At 36.8% G+C, this 19,582-nt stretch overlaps 1 protein-coding gene across 1 annotated transcript in view; it reads right to left on the bottom strand.

Moving 5' to 3' along the window:
* Nucleotides 1-1,526: 1,526 nt before the first annotated feature.
* LOC113959083 (zinc finger RNA-binding protein-like) overlaps nt 1,527-19,582 on the bottom strand; it is a 51,963-nt gene continuing 33,907 nt past the window's right edge. The window contains exons 11-20 of the mRNA XM_027667851.1: nt 19,281-19,426; nt 18,730-18,892; nt 16,296-16,501; nt 15,901-16,051; nt 14,315-14,456; nt 8,039-8,136; nt 7,155-7,250; nt 2,668-2,779; nt 2,464-2,561; nt 1,527-1,765 (exon numbers count right to left, since the gene is read on the bottom strand). Of these exons, the coding sequence (XP_027523652.1) occupies nt 1,586-1,765; nt 2,464-2,561; nt 2,668-2,779; nt 7,155-7,250; nt 8,039-8,136; nt 14,315-14,456; nt 15,901-16,051; nt 16,296-16,501; nt 18,730-18,892; nt 19,281-19,426 (1,392 nt within the window). The 3' untranslated portion in view covers nt 1,527-1,585. The remainder of the gene's footprint in view (nt 1,766-2,463; nt 2,562-2,667; nt 2,780-7,154; nt 7,251-8,038; nt 8,137-14,314; nt 14,457-15,900; nt 16,052-16,295; nt 16,502-18,729; nt 18,893-19,280; nt 19,427-19,582) is intronic.

Raw genomic sequence — 19,582 nt, 5'->3', positions numbered from 1 at the left:
TACCGTATTTCTATTTCACAGGTCTATGCTGTTAGCGGTAAGCATTTAAAAAAAATATCCCCCTACTCCAAGAGCTATTAATTAAAAAGGTCAAAGATAAATTTGACCTCAAAATAGAACAAAAGGTTTTTTTAATTGTGCCAGAAATAACAAATGATCTTTATAACGTGATACACTCCTACAGCCATCAATAGTTACCGGAATGTTAGTCTATGTTAATCTGTGAGTTTTATGGGTTTGCAACAAAGCATAATACACATTGAACAGAATGAGTGAAACTTCGGTTTCAAGAGTATAATGAATCTTAGTAATTTAATACATTTTAGTTTTTATTTGCATATTCAACTGTAGTGCAGTGACAACAAATCACACCTGTGTATCAGAGCATACATCAATAGTATGATGTAACTTTACTATACCACTGCTATATTTAGCTTTTTGAAAGAGACGTAAGCATATACTATGACCACATCAAACTATTTTCTGGGTTGTTTTTTTCCTTTGATAACATTCGCTTTTTCAGTAATACATCACTTTTTAAAATCTGAATTACTGAAAAAATCACTGAAAGTTTATACAGAAATAGCTATAAGGAATAGTCTTACAGGCACTGATATGGTAAGCATTTATTTTAAGGGCTGAGAGGCATTAATATAATATCAACAGTGGACTGAAAAGAATAACTTTGTCTAAATGGGAAAAACCTGCTTCTGTTTGTATGTTGAAAAAAGAAATGCAGAAAGTTATATTTTGACCTTGCTATGTCACAAAGTCAATCATACAAAACCTATGCATTAAACCTAAAATGATAGTTTTAAATGCCCTTATATTAAAAAACCCAAAAACATCATGCAAAATTATGATCATTATGCAGCTGATTTAAAACTGTTGCAAGACCATACTGTATATATTAGCTTTTACACTGCTAATACACAACTAACAGCGAATTTGATTAGATTAACAAAAATTTGTCTTAATTATACCATTATATCACACTAAAGAGACAAACGCCACAAGACTGGCAAAACCATTTAATTCTGAGCACTCAAATGGCAGGATAATTATGTGTTGTAATCCCTTCACATTTAGGAAAACAAAAGCAAAAACATAATCCTGCAGTCTCACTTTACAAAATATTAATTGGGAGGGGAACAGTTTATACTAACACAATGTAACTTATACAACTAGTGTCAAAGGCAATCAAAAAAACCTTCTAAATAAAAAAAAATCAAAATACACATAGCAACAGAAGCACAAATGCTGCATTAAATACAGTCAAGATAAGACAATACACAAGAGAGAGATGTAGACTAAAGTCAGCAACACATTTAAAGAAAATGCAATGAGGGAAAAACCTAACACTATTTTTTCCAATGACAGTTTCCATTTGCAGTCTTTCCATCCGTAATCTTTTGATACAGTACATCATTAAAATATTCAGACTCTCACAGAAGAGGTACATTTTTCTCTTCCAAATTTAATTACTGAGTTGATTTTGGATGTTAAAAACAGACATTATGTCCATTTAAAAGCAAGGCAACAAATGGACTTTTTATCACCTTCAATCTTAGCACTAATGACATTTTTAAAAGTTATCATAATCTTTTTTGTCTTTTTTTCCCTCTGCTTCAAATCCATCAACCCCATCACTGTCCCTTCTCCTTTTGCGATTATTATGGATGTTGAAGCGTTGATTCATCTGTGGTAATGGATCCATTCCTAAAACTTTGTGTATTTGACGGAATGCAAGTAGTCTCAGTGCAAACTAGAAAAAGGGTACAAAGAAGATATTTCTGTTAGAAACAAATGTCAATTTCAAATACTTTATCAAACAATTAGTGAAGAACATTAGTGGTATATGGTATTATCCTTAGTTCTTATTATCCTTTCTTCCTTCCCCCAACAAAGTCAACACAATAAAATGTGTATGTCACATTTGCTGCTTTTATACAAAATACAACATATTAGCTTAAAAATAGTAGCTGCTAGACTTGCACTGAAGCAGCCATGGCTTGTCATGTGTCCTATTATGCATGAGTAATCTTTAGCTAAAGGATCAAATGAAGAGGTAGGGGCAGTAAACTCTTAAGCCGCAAGCATGAATGGCCAATACGGCTTACACAGATTTATTTATAAAATATTAAATGCCAATGCAATTTTAAATCTAATAACATACTATTGTAGAGTAAGAATCTTTACATATATATAGAAAGATGGGAGTGCTTCAAACTTTTCAGGAAAATATGTTAATTTTAGTAAAAAAATGAACGCTATTATACATTCTGTGTTGTGACATTTTCATTGCCTAACTTAAGACTTATCATTTGAATGACCTGCCTATATTCTAAGAAAGGAAAATTCAAGTTCACCATATAGCTCCATTAAAAAAACAAAAAAACCACCCCAAAATCAATCAACCACCCACCAAAAAAAACTAGCCATCAAATTTAGTTACTTCCTTACCTGTGCACTTGAAGTAATATCCTCACGTTGTTGATCTGTCATTACAGCAAGTGTATCAAAAGGATCTTTTTCACAAGGGTCCAGAAGGCCAGGACCACCTAAAACAGGTTAATTAGTAGCACATCTCTACCTTATTTCAGTCAAGATTACAGGTTTTACATTACTTAAACATAAGTATACAGACACTGATCAAATGCAACTTGCCTTTAAGGATGATTCCTGAAGATATACATTCAAAAACTCTTCTTAATGCATCCCCAGGACTTTGTGGTCCAGTAGCACTGCTAATTGCTTTTTCCACAAGCAACTCCATAGCCTAGAACAACAATAAGAAAATTCAGCCAATTTAGAAGACTGATTAAAAATAAAAAATAAAAAACTACTACTGTTGTTCAATAAAAAACTTTTGATACTGAAATTTTGAAGAACATTACACATCACAGAACACTTTCAGCTAAAATGGAAAAAAATCAGATGTTTGTTAACAATGAATAAAAAGAAAGCTCTGTAAGATTAACATTGAGTACTGATACTGATATGCTGCTTCTCATGACGAGTTGTCCAAAAGTTTTCTTAGAAATTTATACAGTAGTAGCCTACTTGGACAACTCGTCCAGTCATTTTTTGAGAGCATGAAACATAGTGGGTCACTGGAATCTGTCAGTCACATGAATAAACAGTACACAGTACGAAAATGATGAATTTGATTAATCTCATGAAATTAACAGGATGCTATAGAGAAATTATTTTTTTCTATGAGAATACAGAAACTTAAAGTATCAAAATTATAATGATCTTTTAACATTTAAGTGGTTACTAGTTCTTCAGTTTCGTAAAACTGAAGTTCACAGCAAACTTTTCCTTGATGTTAAACAAGTGTAAAAAAATCCTTGATGATAAGCAGGTTTTCTAAAATGTACACATTATTTGATATTATTTAAAATTACTTAAACGATTAGCTGCATTTTAAATATTTTTTCTGTGAATATTTCCATTGTTTATTTTATTAGACACTAAAAAAACCCTATAAAATATTTTTACAAAAGTAAAGAATAGTTTTCCTTAGCTTTTTCAGCATTGAATGGATATTTCAATACCACCTCCTTGGTAAGTTTTATTTTCAAACAATGTATCTCTCTTATTTTTTTGTTGGGGTTTTTGGGAGTTTGGTTTTTTGATTCCTCTCCCAAGTTTACAGTTGCTCAAATGTTGCCTTTTATTTTTATTTTCCAAGAATATTCGTCATGGCTAGGCTTCGTGAACGAAGATTTGGGAAGGGCTCTACCCACATTTGTTACAAGCACGCTGGTGGCTAAAAAGGCTAGTACGAGATAGACACGTCCGGTTGCAAAAGGCATAGCAGAAGGACTCCTTAGGTGATATATTCTGCAAGACACGATTCTTTCTGCATTGTCTTTTCTCCTCAAGAGTGATCCTGCATGCATTCTCAAAGGAAGCAGCAGTGTTAATGATAGTGTGCCTCCAGACCTCCCGATTGGAGGCCAGAGTAGACCAGTTATGTTGATCAATATGGTCAAGACCGAGATGTTGTTTCAGGGAGTCCTTGTATCTTCAGGGCGCCTCTCTTGTGGCAGCCAGTGGCAAGTTCACCATAAAGCATGATCTTAGGGAGGCAGTAGTCCTTCATCCTTGAGACATGTCCTGCCCAACGCAGTTGTGTTCTCAGCAACATGGCCTCAATACTTGTAACTGCTACTTGTTCTAGAACAGAGTCACATAATCTGACCAGTGGATGATTAGGATTGTACAGAGACAGCGTTGATGGACAGCATTGATGGAAGTGTTCTAAATTTCCAAGAATAAATGCCTATTCTAATGCATGCAAGTAACTATAGGCAGTGTTGATTACAATCCTTTACTTAGGGTGCCCATTCCTTTCTATTTTAGCTCAATATAAGTGAAAAATTTTAATTCTTGAGCATTGTATTTCGGTACTTACACTGCATCACTCAGGATCAAGCTTTTGAGTTTTAGCAATGGTAATGTAGTTGTTTTCAAGTATGAAGAAAAAGACAGTAGGAAAGAAAAAAATGCATTTATTCAAGTCTAGTTCTTTTGGATCCTCATACAATACACTGAAGTCCTCAATTTAATAATAGGAAAATGTGAATTATGATGCCCTGGTGTTTATATGCACAAAAGACTAGATTTGAAGTTTGTAAAATAAATAAAAATAAATCAACCTTGAATATTAGTTCCTTCTAACTTGTAGGAACTTGATAAGATTCTTCTAATTTAGTTTTTATTTCTAGGTATATAAAGAGGCTGATACAAATGTCTGTGTTTAGATTTCCTAATATTTTCTATTATTACAAGTACTTAGGCTCTTTTTGAAAATCTCTGGACTCTTTGGCTTGTAACAGGCTTCTAGCATACAGATCAGGAAAAGTTCTGTGTCCAGAAAAATATATTTTTTTAATCTACAAAATTTCATCTGTAACTGTCAGAAATTATATATATTTAAAATCTTTTTTTTTTCCCAGTAAGACTTTGCCAACAGGCCAAAAGAACAACTGAATAGACAAACTTCAACATTGATTCATGTCAATGGCAATGCATCAGGTACCAAGAGCAAGACAGGAAGCATTTTAGAGAGAACTGAGACACTGCTAGGCCTGAAATCTCTCATGAAATCCTCATAGGCAAACTCAAGAAGTGTGGGTTGGATGAGTGGACAGTGGGATGGATTGACAACTGGATGAGTGGCAGATCCCAGAAGGTTGTGATCAGTGGCACAGAGTCTAGTTGGAGGCCTGTCACTAGTGGTGTCCCCCAAGGTTCTATACTGGACCCAGTGTTGTTTAACTTGTTCATCAATGACTTGGATGAAGGGGTACATGCCTCCTCAGCAAGTTCATTGATGATACAAAACTGAGAGGAGTGGTTGATACCCCAGAGCACTGTTCAGTCCTTCAGAGGGACCTCAATAGGTTGGAGAGATGAGCAGAGAACTGTCTGAAGTTCAACAAAGGCAAATGCAGGGTCCTGCACCTGGGGAGGAATAACCCTGGGAACCAGTATAGGCTGGGGGCTGACCTTCTAGAAAACAGCTCTGCAGAGAAGGATCTGGGGATCTTGGTGGAAAACAAACTGTCCATGAGCCAGCAGTGTGCCCTTGTGGCTAAGAAGGCCAATGGTATCCTGGGCTGCATTAGGAAGACCATTGCCAGCAGGTCAAGGGAAGTGATCCTGCCCCTCTACTCAGCCTTGGTGAGGCCACATCTGAAGTGCTGTGCCCAGTTCGGGGCTCCTCAGTACAAGAGAGACATGGTGCTCCTGGAACAGGTCCAGTGGAGGGCTATTAAGTTGATCAAGGGTCTGGAGAATCTCTCTTACAAGGAAAGGTTGAGGGAGCTGGGCCTGTTCAGCCTCAAGAAGAGACGACTGAGAGGGGACCTCCTCAATGTGTATAAGTACCTAAAGGGTGGGTGTCAAGAGGATGGAGCCAGGCTCTTCTCAGTGATGCCAAGCAATAGAACAAGAGGCAACAGGCAGAAACTTGTTCTTCATCTATGTGCTTGCTGTGTGTTGAAATATTTTTAAGGATGTTTTTCTAAAAGTATACCAGGGTTTATTCTTTGGCAACTTAGTAAGCGATATTGAGGGCACTTACATACTTCTGAACTTCTGTTAAACAATATTTGTACAGTATATCTTTCCTGAACTGTAGCACAGAAATTGGAATTATTTTTTTTTCTTTAAATATTTTAAAAAGCAGAAATAACTGCTCCACATTTTTTCCTGTTGGCAAGCTTAGTACAGTTGTAAAACATTTCTCATTGAAATAATGCCAACTACTGTAACTGTCTTGACAATGTTAACATTCTTCCGGCCAAAACTGAAAAGTCTACATTAGGAAGCAGCACAGTCCAACAGGATTTGGTCTATGAAACAGAGCTGAATTTACCTCCACATATATATGTTTCAGAGATTTTGTTTCAGACTAACTTTGTCCAGTCCACAGATTACACATTTATTAATATTTGGAACACAAGTTGCACTCCTGAAGATCATAATTTAAGATAGTCAGTGTAAAGGAATGTGCCAAAAACACTCAGCTGCAAGAATTGAGAGAGGTAACTGGGTACAACCTAGAGATCTGTGTCTAGGTGACACTGATTAAAATGCTAATGGTGACACATCCACAGACTAGTACTGTGGTGTTTCATCTTGCAGAAACAATATATTAATGATTGCAGGAATTTCTGTGATTTATTCTTTCAAGTAGCCTTTCTGTTATCATAGAGCTATCGGGGCACAGCTGACATTGTTTTCAATCAGTTTCAGTAAAGTCCAAGCAATTCAGAGTAGGTTGTTAGAAAAAAATATTTTTTTTATACAGAGTAAAGGAAAAAAATGCTAAAATACAGAATAAGAATGCTACCCTCAAAGAATTCAAAACAACAAGAAAATTCCTTTTGAAAGTTTCCAGCTCCAAATGGCAAAACCACAGAAAATTAATTTTTTAGAGGTAATCTGGATCGTTTGTTGGGGAAAAACAAAAAACCAACCAACCAACCATAAAAAAAACACCCAAGCAAAACTCTACATTACTCCTTAAAAAAACCCCTACATTTTAAAACTGCAGTAACACTTTCCCATGCTTTACTTGCAGTGGATTAAAAAAAACCTTTGCATTAAAAAGACTCATTCAAAAGAACATTACTCACCCAGCTTGGAAAATCAGACCAAGTTGGAACCCGTTGACAGAGGTCACGGAGAATACGTATGATAACCACACAGGACTGCAGACCATTAGCTCTAGCCTTGAGAGTAATACAAAATCAAATTAATCCCAGCACCTACAGCAAATAGGACTTCTTGAAAGACTAAAACACCACTGTTCAATGGAAGCTCAGACACAAGACTGAAACAAACCATTCTACAGCTTTATTCCATGAGCTGCCATTTACAGCAGTATTTTATACAGGGTTAGTAATTTAAAGTGATAGAAGTCAAAGTGCACAGGTTATATCAATAATTCTTGATCGCCTGTACACTTTGACCTATGTTCACTTGTAACAATAAATACAGTATTTTTCTATATTAGAAATAAAAAGAATAAAGGTCTAAGAAATAGGTATAGAGACTGAAAGGTCAAGGGAATCTGTTTGGTTTCTTTATTGTGCCTTTGCCAGAATGCAAAGTCACTAAACCAAACAGTTGCTTCTCGCCTTTCATTCCCTATACTTAAAGAAATAGGAAAAAAAGTCTTAAATCTAACCACATTAAACACATATTCCATTATTTAAAGCAAAGTTACTCTGCAGCCTTATGGAATACATAACAAATATACAACACATGATCACCCCCAAGTGAATCAAGCTTTCAACATCGTCTTCTCAGTGACCAGGAAAAAAAGTCATATGAGCAATAACTGCATAAAGCAGTTCCTCCATACTCAACACTCTAAATTTAAATTTAGGGACCAGAAAAATATTAAGTATTATTAGCATGAACAACACTGAGTGTTTTCACACAGTTAAACATTTATATTGCAACTAAACTAATCTCTCATAAGGCTACAAGAAGAAAGTAAAATGATGTTCCGAACCTGGAACCACTTAGCGTGGCGTAGAGCAGCCAGAGCGTCAAGGCATTTCTGCCTGTCCAAGACATCCGGTGGGTCTTTCACCATACCCGAGGTTACATCTAAAATGGATTGAATTGGCAAAATGCAGTGAGGAATGGGTGTTTGACCATTTAAAGTAGCTTCAATGTCACACATGCCATTTAAAGTTTAAACCCTTGAACAACAAATGTAATTGTTCAATAAAAGCTATTCAATTAGTATTAGGGCATCAACCCAGTATGAAGATTGTAGAATCATATTAAACTTTAGCTGTCAGGTTATTTTTAAATGCAATATGTAGTACTTCTTTCTTTAAGCTAACACCAGAAAAACACATATCCCCTAAAATTAAATACTGAAGGAAGGATGGTTGGACACAGAGAACACAAGAAAGAAGGAACACTAAAAATCCACTTTAACAAAGTGGAAACATTCACACTTAGTTTCATGTAAATTTTAATGGTCATGTGTTATTTGGGACCTACTCTTTTTAAGAAAAATTAAGTATATAAAAAAACCCACTTAAAAGCACTAGATATTTTGTAATGTTATTTTTATCATACCTTAAAATGGAAATTATTTTGCATTAATAAAAACTGACTAAAGGAATGTGAAATGCTCTTCAGTATTAGAGTTCCATTACTTTTTAATAACCTCTCTTACTCATATAAATTCCTCAGCCCATGATATATTTGCTCCAATATCATTCAGGATGCAAGGAAGGATCTGAAAAGGGACTGCTTTACTTTTGATTCAGTGGGGAAAAGGAAAGCCAAAAAGGAAAAAAACAAAGCAGAATGTCTGAAAGAAGGGTCAGAAGAAGAACCTGGGGAACTGTAGGCCCGTCAGTCTGACCTTAGTGCCAGAGAAGGTTATGGAGCAGATCATCTTGAGTGCCAACATGTGGCACGTACAGGACAACCAGGGGATCAGACCCAGCCAGTATGGGTTTGTGAAAGGCGGGTCCTGTTTAAATGACCTGATCTTCTATGACCAGGTGACCCACTTAGTGGATGAGGGAAAGGCTGTGAATGCTGTCTACCTAGACGTTAGTAAACCCTTTGACACCGTTTCCCACAGCATTCTCCTGCAGAAACTGGCTGCTCATGGTTTGGACAGGTATACTGTTGGTTGGATAAAAAATTGGCTGAATGGCCTGGCCCAGAGAGTGGTGGAGAATGGAGTTACATCCAGCTGGCGGCTGGTCACAAGTGGTGTTCCCCAGAGCTCAGTATAGGGGCTGGTTCTGTTTATTATCTTGCTCAGTGATCTGGACAAAGGAATTGAGTATAGCCCCAGTAAGTTTCCAAATGAAACCAAGTTGGGTGGGAGTGTTGATCTGCTGGAAGGTAGGAAGGCTCTACAGAGGGATCTGGACAGGCTGTATCAATGGGTTGAGGCCAACGGTATGAGGTTCAATAAAGCAAAGTGACCCTGCACTTGGGTCATAACAACCTTATGCAGTGCTACAGGCTTGGGGCAGAGTGGCTGGAAAAGATGCCCAGTGGAAAAGGACCTGGGGGTGTTGGCCAACAGCCAGTTGAACATGAGTCAGCAGTGTGTCCAGGTGGCCAAGAAGGCCAATGACATCCTGGCCTGTAATAGAAATAGTGTGACCAGGAGGACTAGGGAAGTGATTGTCCCCTCGTACCTCAGTACTGGTAAGGTCGCACCTCAAATCTTGTGTTCAGTTTTGGGCTCCTCAAAACAAGACAGACATTGAGGTGCTCGAGTTTGTCCTGAGAAGGGCAACAAAGCTGGTGAAGGGTCTAGAGTGCAAGTCTTATGAGGAGCGGCTGAGGGAGCTGGGATTGTTTAGCCTGGAGAAAAGGAGGCTCAGGGGAGATGTTATTGCTCTCTACAACTACCCAAAAGGAGGTTGTAGTAAGGTGGGTGTTGGTCTCTTCTCCCAAGTAACAAATGAGAGGAAATGGCCTCAAGCTATGCCAGGGGAGGTTTAGGTTGGACATTAGGAGGAATTTCTTCACAGAAAGGGTTGTCAAGCATTGGAACAGGCTGCCCAGGGAAGCAGTGGAGTCACCATTCCTGGAGGTATTTAAAAGATGTGTAGATGGGGTGCTTAGAGACATGGTTTAGTGGTGGACTTGGAAGCATTAGGTTAACAGTTGGAGTTGATGATCTTAGAGGGCTTTTCCAACTGAAATGATTCTATGATTCTATTATTCTAAAATATAGTAGATCTTGTATATTTAAATATTCAGAAAAGGATTAATTACAAAGGAGATACCTTTGATACCAAAATGGAAAAGACCACAAGGCCCTTTTGGAAGTGGTTTAAATCAATGAAACTGGAACCACTGAACAATATGAAATGGTACCTTCAAGTTACTTTAAAAATTGTAGGGATATAATGCAATAATCAGTTTTTAAAGTTTTTTGTTTTACTAATTATGAAAATGGCTATTGTGACTAGTGACAAAGTATATTGGTAGCATAACTGGTGATATACCAGATAAGACAAAAGAAAAAGCCCTCACTCAATGGCACTCATTTCACAGGATCTGGCTGTATGGAATACAGTTTACTCCAGCAAGATATAAAGTTAGGTAACTCCGAGAACAGAATTTATATATATAGTCTCATGAAACATGCCAGCAAGGAGAAGCTTCTAGGGATGCTGCAGAGAGACAGCTCAGAAACCACCTATTTATATAGAAATGCAAAATAAATAGTAGGGTACTTTAGAGAGAACTAAAAAGCCATGAATGAACATGGTGCTACAACTTTGCAAAATAATAATTAAACTTAAATATGAAGTACTCCTTTCAGATTTGGACATTTTTTAATAGGATAGTCCCATTGCTCTGCACAGGGCTAAAAGGGGGAGGATTTCAAAATAAGAACAAAGCTAAGAGGAACATAGGTATCTTCTCACACAGATATTTAAACTTATGGACTATATGTTAAAGTGGAAAGAAGAAGAATAACTGCACCAACAAGGTATTTACAGAACAAATGAAGACATTTAAAGTGGTATTTCATTTAAAACAAAAAATCAAACCCACACCTCTACAAGAGGGGTGCCAGGTAAGATAACTGATGAAACAAGTAAAACTCGGATATAAAAAGACAAGGAGTATATTTAGAGAAAACCCACAGCAGGTAAATAGAGGCAAAATAAGGTTGAGAAATTAAAAATATGTGTCTGTTGTGTCTAGTAGCCTAATCAGTCCATTTTTTACATTCTTTTAAAACTACTATGCAAATAGATTACACTATGCAAATTTTTATCACAATAACTCACTACATAATTTGAAACTCCAATTACTTCTAGCTCCGAAAAACTTCAATTTGTAAAATAATTTTACTAAAAAGAATTACAGTTTAAGTGCACAGAAGAGAATCTTGCTCAGTGCTGGAATGTCAATCTAAAATGTGCTACTAATAGGTATCATATGAATATCCTTGAAACTTTAAAGACTAAGTCAGAAGTTGCAAGACACCTAATTGCACTGAGAATACATTGACTGAAAAAATGTATCAAGGAAACTCTTGTAATACTTAATCTGTGATTTTTTTGCATCTATTTCACATTTCAGAATTAACCTCTTAAATAGTCTTTAAATTCAGATGCCTAACCTACCACCCTGTTAAGCTAAGACAAAAAAATTGAATTAATTTACAAAACACAAGCATGAATTCTTACCCTATATAACTTAATTTATTACTACCCTAAATATAAAGGGTTAATCTTCAGTTAGACATGTTGTGTCCACACTACCTCTTCATTAAAAATTAACAGGCATATCAATTTTGCTAAGTTTTATTATGTGAAATACATTTTACCCAGTCAACTATTTAAAGACTAGTGTGAACACTGCTTAATTCTAGGATAGAGACAAAGACAAAAAGAAAAAACCCAAAGTAACAGTAGATGCTAGGACTATGCCTCCAAACCCCCTCCTTTGAAAAGCATGGCAGGTGTGACATTGAGCTTTAGAAGACCTTGGTCAAAAATCCTTCCAGTGTCTTGGCAGCAATCCCTGACAGAAACAAAGTCCCTCTGCTAGAAGGCTTTGGACCAGGGCTGTTAGTTAAGGATGAAAAAAAGACACGCGCACACATAAATGTTTTTATAGGTATGTACACTTTGTTTGCTGAAGGAAAGACTCCACAGTGGGGGTTAGAGCCCTTTGAACATATCAGATCCGGTAAACTGTCAAATGCACAATACTGTAAGGAACAGTAGTTATATGGTTAACAATTTTATTTGACACTGGTTTGTTGGGGTTTTTTTAGCCTTTTATCATGTAATGGGATTATTACACATCAAACATGATTCTACTCCACATACAAGTCTCAGTCTCATCTTTACTCAAACTGGTTCTTCCAGTAAAGCCTTCCTTATCACCTGAACTATCTCTCCAAACAGGCTAAAAAAAAAAAGAGAGAAAACTTTAAACCATTGTAAGACACAGAGCATGAGGAGCTGCAGTAAGAAAAAACACAAACACATACTATTACTCTGCAGCAAATAAGCAGCAGTCTTCATAATAAGGCCTTTTTTGCTGCAATAATTTTCAGTTCAGGTTTCTATTTGTTCTAGTTTCAAAAGCTAATGTTATATACTGCTCAGTGTCTTAGGAGAGAAATCTAACTGGATTTTGCTTATCTAGAGGCAGTACTCCAGCAGTGAATAAACTGACAATGATCATTTTAACTCAAGTATGGGTCAGACAAAAGTACAGTTTTGTTTCCTTTAGGTAGCATAAATTACGGGATTGATCATAGTAATTTGAAATTTGTTTTCTTTTTAGTCTGCATCATAGAGTTTTAGGCCAGAAAACAGAAATTTAGCATTGTGGCAGGATCAATATTGCACTTTTTCACAGTATGTTAATAAACAAACATGGTGTTTAAAGTTAATTTCATTTAATGCTTAACGTAATTTAATAATCAAATATTTTAAAGTATTCTTTATGAAATTAAATAATACATGAAGTCTGATTCAGCATAGACAAATTAAGAGTCATGTTACACTTAGATTTTCAAAAAACAAGTAGAATTGGTTGAGTGTGACAGTACATGTACAAAGACTTTATAGCTAGGAATAATACATACAGCTCAAAAATCATGTACAAAGCACTCTTCAAGACTCTTCAAGACTCTTCAGAAGTCATCCAAACTAGAGAATATATCTTGATATTTTTCTTTCTGATTATGTAAGATGACTTGGTTAACACAGCTTGCTTACAATGCACTAATGCTACAGAACATTTACTAATGCAATTTAAAAATTTCAAATAATTTAGAGGACATGTAATGATGAGATGAAATAAAAAAGTCTCTGTGGTTTATATAAATACAAGCACATGTATGTATACACACATAATTTTTTTCAACCTGCATAGGAGAAATGTTAAGATAGCCTCAGATTTCCTATCTGTAGATTCACTGTCAAACACTAGAACCCTGTTTGTCACGATTTTTGCCAACTATGAAAATGCAGGACTAAAAGGAAACAAAAGTTAATTTTATCTGACCCGTAAACAAAAAGAACCAGTGTACTGCAGACATTAATCATGTTTGTTGGTTTAAAAAGCTTTTAGAGCTTTGAAAGCATTACAAAACAGACCTTAAAGCAACATTGCTGGCACCAGAGAAACTGTTAACTTCAGAAACATAATTTTATTTACAAACTCCACTTTCTGCTACAGTTGAAATGACAAAGCCATTTTTTATTTTACAAGTCTGAGTTTGCCAGTTGGATAGAAGACTGATTGCAATATCAGGAGCCTAAATATACTCAAAAATCACTCCAGGTCAAAAAGTAACCTCAGAGAGCTGGAAAAAAAATTACATCTTTTAAAGTTATAAGCACTGTTACCATCAAAAGTAGTGTTGCTATTTGGAATGTGTAAATGATGGTAATACTGATCCAGCTAAAATCTGAAAACATGATTTTTCTAGAACCATACAATCTTTCCTTTAGGGCAAGACTGCACTAGAAAGCCAGTTTATAGCCACTTGCTATAAAATACTTAACTTTCCATAGAATTGTATTAGAGGGGAAAAAAAATCAAGTTTGTATCTTTTCCAGAAAGCTGAGCTTGGAATTTACGCTAGAATTTTTAAAAATTAAATGCACCATATAAGCATTTTTTATAACTAATTTTTCTCTACTGAGACTGCTTGTTTTGATCAGATACATTAGTTATGCCAGCATGTTGCCCTCTAGGACCTTAATGCCATCTTAAGCAGAATAGATAGAAGTAACATCTTGAACAACTTCCCAACCTCCATCCCTCATGTTCTCCTCCCGAATGACTGGAGATGTCAGTGTGATAGTAACTTGCATTTTGGGTTCCACACATGAATTCAAAATTATTGCGGCTTCTGGGACTGCACACTTGATATCATATTTCTCGGGACTTATTACCTAAATATCAAGAAACAGAAATTTCTATTAGCATGTGGTCAAGCAAGGGGAAGAAAATGTATTTCAACATAGTCTTTGTTAACAGAAAGACAGAAACACAATATAATTATATGAAGCAGATACCTCTGTATTCAAAGAAACAACATTATACACAATTAAGATATATATATATGTATATGGACTTGCATACTGTTTCCAAATCATTAATGAAAACACACAGCAGTTACCAAGTATGCAAAAGAAAAAACGTAAACCTACCCATAAGTGAAATTCAAATACTAAGTAAATTACATAACAGCGTTTGAGATAAAGAAAAGCCTTAAGTGTCACTTCAAATGCCAGTTCGATATTTTTCTCATTGGAACATAGGAGCTTTTAAAAAGCACAAAGATGCAGTGGTAGTTCTTCAAGCTCACAGTTACAGGATGGGTACTGCAAGTCACATTCTATACTTGGCTATCACAACATCCTCTGATGAGAACAAAGGGCAAGATTAACACCAGGGGGAAAAAAAGTAAGAGTAACAAGGTGGTTACTCAGAATTGCTTCTTGCAACTAGATTTAATAACTCTAAACACCCCCAAAATAAAGTTGTAGGCACCTCTATCACCTTCCACAAACTAGAGGGACAAGTGAATTCTCCACAAAGCCAGACCAAAACGTGCAGTTTTCAAGTTTTCTTCTGTTCTGTTATTTCAAACAAGAGCAAACCCAAGATTATTTTTCTAATTAATCTGATCCTGCTAATGTCTCTACCATGCCCCTGATTCTGTCAAGCATTTTACCAGACTGCATTGAAATACTAATGCTGTGACAACCATTCTATAATAATGGTGGACAGGTTTTGTTCAGTAGAGAACACTGAAGCTAAAAACTTTATTCTGTATTTTCATTTCTTATAGAAATACAGCAAATGGTTTATATGAATTTTGCTGAATGGTTGAAGACTGTGTATTCTTTTTTTAGTGCCAAATGAAAAAAAACACACATAAGACATAGTTAAATAATTGTGGGACTACAAAGCATTGACACATACAAACTGGAAACAAGACAAGTACAAACAGACTGGCATTAATGGAGAACTTTGACCTTCAGGTAGTGCAAGCTTCCTGCAACACTGCACAAATGACCTCTATTGTTGCTGGTAACTGGATAATAGTCTTTCTTCTGCTCATTTCTATTTCCCAGTTAAATGAAATCTATTAAATAATGATTGATACTACACCACTAGCATAAGCACCTAGGCACTTGTATGGACACAATATACAAAAAGCCAAACATGAAGCATAGTCCCTGAATTCAGACAGAAATGCTCAGAAATTGAAAAAAACTGAACCTGAGCTATGAAATGCAGCATGGTCAGCCCTACAGATATTTGACTCAAGGACAGACTTTTACAGTATCTTTACCAAAATTCAAATCCAAAAATCTAAATACTACTTACTGCAAGTTGTTTGGGAAGATTTTCAGCAATACGACTGAGTAACATCTTTGAAGGTTTCTCAGCACATAACAAAACAAGACTGACGTTTCGGTCTCCATGGAGTAACAAACCTTTAGCCAAAATGCCCACCCGTAAAACTCCTTTCAAAGCTCTGTGAATTACAGTTAAAAGTTGCATTTAAAATAATATAAAAATCATAAAACTAAACCTGGAGATAGAAAAATTAAATAAAATAGGAGTATTCCTTATACTCTTGAGGTCACAGTGACATATGTAATATCAAAACCCAAAAGGAACAGAATTCCTGAAAGCACTGATAACAGTACAAGGAAAAACATAAAATGACTTCAGAAACAAGTAATAAAATTCTTAACAAATAATAAGGAAAAAAATACCTGTCTTTACTGCCATCTTTTTTGTCATCTCCCTCTTTGCTCTTGTTTTTTTCATGGTCAGTCATATTGTCAGAAACAAGTTTCAAAGCACGCTCAGTAATAGAAACAATTTTTTGGACTGCTTGAAGTTCCTCCTCTGTTGGATATATAGCTGCATGTTTGGTCATCACATAGCGGTCATCAGAGGAGTCAGGGCGGCGAAGAGGCTAAACAGATGAAAAAGTACATTTCTGAAATTTGGGTACACAACAGGTAAAGGAAGTTGATTCTCCCCCTCTACTCTGCTCTCATGAGACCCCCACCTGGAGTACTGCGTCCAGTTCTGGGGACCCCAACATAAGAAGGATGTGGACCTGTTGGAGTGAGTCCAGAGGAGGGGCAGGAAGATGATCAGAGGGCTGGAGCACCTCTCCTATGAAGACAGGCTGAAAGAGTTGGGGCTGTTCAGCCTGGTGAAGAAAAGGTTCCAGGGAGACCTTATAGCACCTTCCAGTACCTAAAGGGGTCCTACAAGAAGTCTGGAGATGGACTTTTTACAAGGGCATGTAGTGATAGGACAAGGGCTTTAAACTGAAAATGGGTAGGTTTAGATTAGATATTAGGAATAAATTCTTTACTGTGAAGGTGGTGAGGTACTAGAACAGGTTGCCCAGAGAAGTTGTGGATGCCCCATCCCTGGAAGTGTTCATGGTCAGGTTGGAGAGGGCTTGGAGCAAGCTAGTCTAGTGGAAGGTGTCCCTGCCCATGGCAGGGGGGTTGGAACTAGATAATCGTTAAGGTCCCTTCCAACGCAAACTATTCTATGATATACTTCCAAATTCACAGGTGATGTGTGACCAAAAACCAAACATGTGGCTAAACAACAGCATATTCAAACTTCAAATTATTGAGATGTAACAAAACATGAACTGGTGCCCTTAACAACTTACACTGATCACAATCTATCATATCTGAAAAAAACATGAAATGTATCAAAAATAAACAAATTGGGAAATCCCAGGATCAAAAGTACCTCCCCAACATAAATATCTATTGTCTTTTGTAAACTGGGAAATACTTGCATACTGCTGCAAAATAAATATCTATGATTGCTTTCATAGAATCATGGAAGAATTCAAATAGGAAGGGACCTCAGGAGGTCCTCTAGTCCAGCCTCCTGTGGAAACCATGGTCAGCTATAAGACTATATCATGTTGCTCAGAGCTTCATCCAGTCGGTTCTTGAAAACCGCCAAAGATGGAAGCTTCAAAACGTCTGTGTGGAGAAAAAAAGAAAAAAAAATCCTGTATTCAGTTTGCACCTCTTTTGTCTCAGATTAAGCCGGTTGTATCTCGCCCCCTCACAACTGTAAAGAGCCTGGCTCCATTGTCTTTATAATGAACAGGTATTAGAAGTATTAGGCGGCTATTACATCCCACTGAAACTCTCTCTTCTCCAGGTTGAACAGGCCCAGATACCTCAAGTCTCCCCTCACAGGGCACACACTCCAGACCCCTGATCCCAGCAGCCCCACACTGAATCTGCTATAGTTTATCAGTATCTTTCTTGTACTGGAAAGCCCAAAACTGAATGCAGTACTGCAGTTTGGGTCTAATGAAAGCAGATCACTTCCCTTTACCTACTGATTATGCTCCTGTTAACATCATCCAGGATGCTGTTAGCCTTGCTTGCTGCCAGGGCACATGGTTGGTTCATGTTCAGCTTACTATCTGCCAAGAACCCCAGGTGCCTTTCAGCAGGGCTGCTACCCAGCCCCTCAGTGCAAGTGGTTATGCCTTCCCAAGTGCAGCATTAGGAATTTGTCCTTGCAGAATTCTATAAAGTTCCTGTTGGTCCATTCCTCCAGTCTGCCTAGGTCCTGTTGGATGGTAGCCCTGCCCTCAAAGGTTTAAGTTGTTCTCCCCACCCCAAACCAATTCAGTTTCATGTCAGCTGCAAACCTGATGAGTGTGCACTCACTCCATCACCTTTCAGATCATTGGTAAGGTGCTAATGAGACAAGTCCCAGTATAAACACACGTGTCATTGCACTTGTTACTGACCTCCAGGTAAAGTAAGGTCCACCACTAACCATTATCCTCTGGGACTGACGATCCAACCACTTTTTATCCATACATTTGTCCACAATTCGATAAATAAAAGTATAATGCAATTAAATAAATTAAGAAGTAGTACACAAATCCAGTGACTTGTATTTCAGAAGAAACAATATTTGTCTTCGAGGCATTCTTTCATCATATAAGTGGGCTTATTTCAGAAGACAGGTCCACCTACAGAGTTTAATTAGTATATAATTTTTTCTTCATTTTTCTCAATCCTTTAAGAAACACCGGAGACAACGGAAGTATCGCTGAACAATTTATAGTTCTTAACTGTGCCTCTTGGTAAGTATGATTTCTTTCTTTTTTTTCCCCCCTCAAGTTAAGAAACTCACAGCTGGTCCTTGGGGCTGAGGAGGCATTCCTGGTCTAACTCCCAGCATCCCTAGAGGTCCTGGAGGACCATGAGGATATCCTCCATCTGGTATTCTGCGGCGGTCATCCCACTGATGCTGCTCTTCCTCCATTCTCCTCCAGTACATGTCCTCTTCATATCGCCTGAAGAGCATCAGTGTTCTCTTTATATAGCAGTTAATACTTGCAACCATTCTAAATAAATTCTTGGATGTTCTCACTAACTCATTTCTAGTAATCAAGAGCAAATACCAATGAACTCCAGAGGGTACCTAAAATGAATGGTTATTTTGAAAGCAGGTCTGAATTTATAGCAAATAATTCTAGTAAGTCTACATTCCTCAGAGGGATTGAACAAATAACAAAACAAAACAAAAAAATACAAAACCCCAGAGGGATAATGACAGCTTAATTTAAAACAAGACAGTATAGAGTTCCCAAAACAAGTAATCAAAATAAGTAACTACAGAAGTAGTTTTAGATAATCTGACTGCAGCTTTGTCTCATTCATTGATAAAACAGAATGCATTACCTCATTTCCATCCTCCAGCGTTCTTCCTCTTCTCGCCTTCTCCAGTATTCTTCTTTCTGCATCTGTTTCCTCATCTTCTCTTCTTGAATTTTTCTTGCTCGAATACTGGGCTTTACTTCTACTTGTAAATCTGGGTTTACTTTTTTCTAGTTCAGAAAAATAACAAGTGAAATGTTGGTTTGCCTCTTGCCATCTCAAGGTTACGAAGTTCTTCTGACACATTTAGCACACACTACTGGTCTACAATAAAATCAGGGGGAGTAAAATGGAGTTTTAGAACTACACTGAATGAACAGCTGATG

This window comes from Corapipo altera, unplaced genomic scaffold (genome assembly GCF_003945725.1).
Source record: "Corapipo altera isolate COAL_440 unplaced genomic scaffold, ASM394572v1 61085, whole genome shotgun sequence".
NCBI lineage: Eukaryota > Metazoa > Chordata > Aves > Passeriformes > Pipridae > Corapipo > Corapipo altera.
The sequence above is the reverse complement of the archived record's forward strand: the minus strand, read 5'-3'. Positions and strand labels throughout refer to the sequence as shown.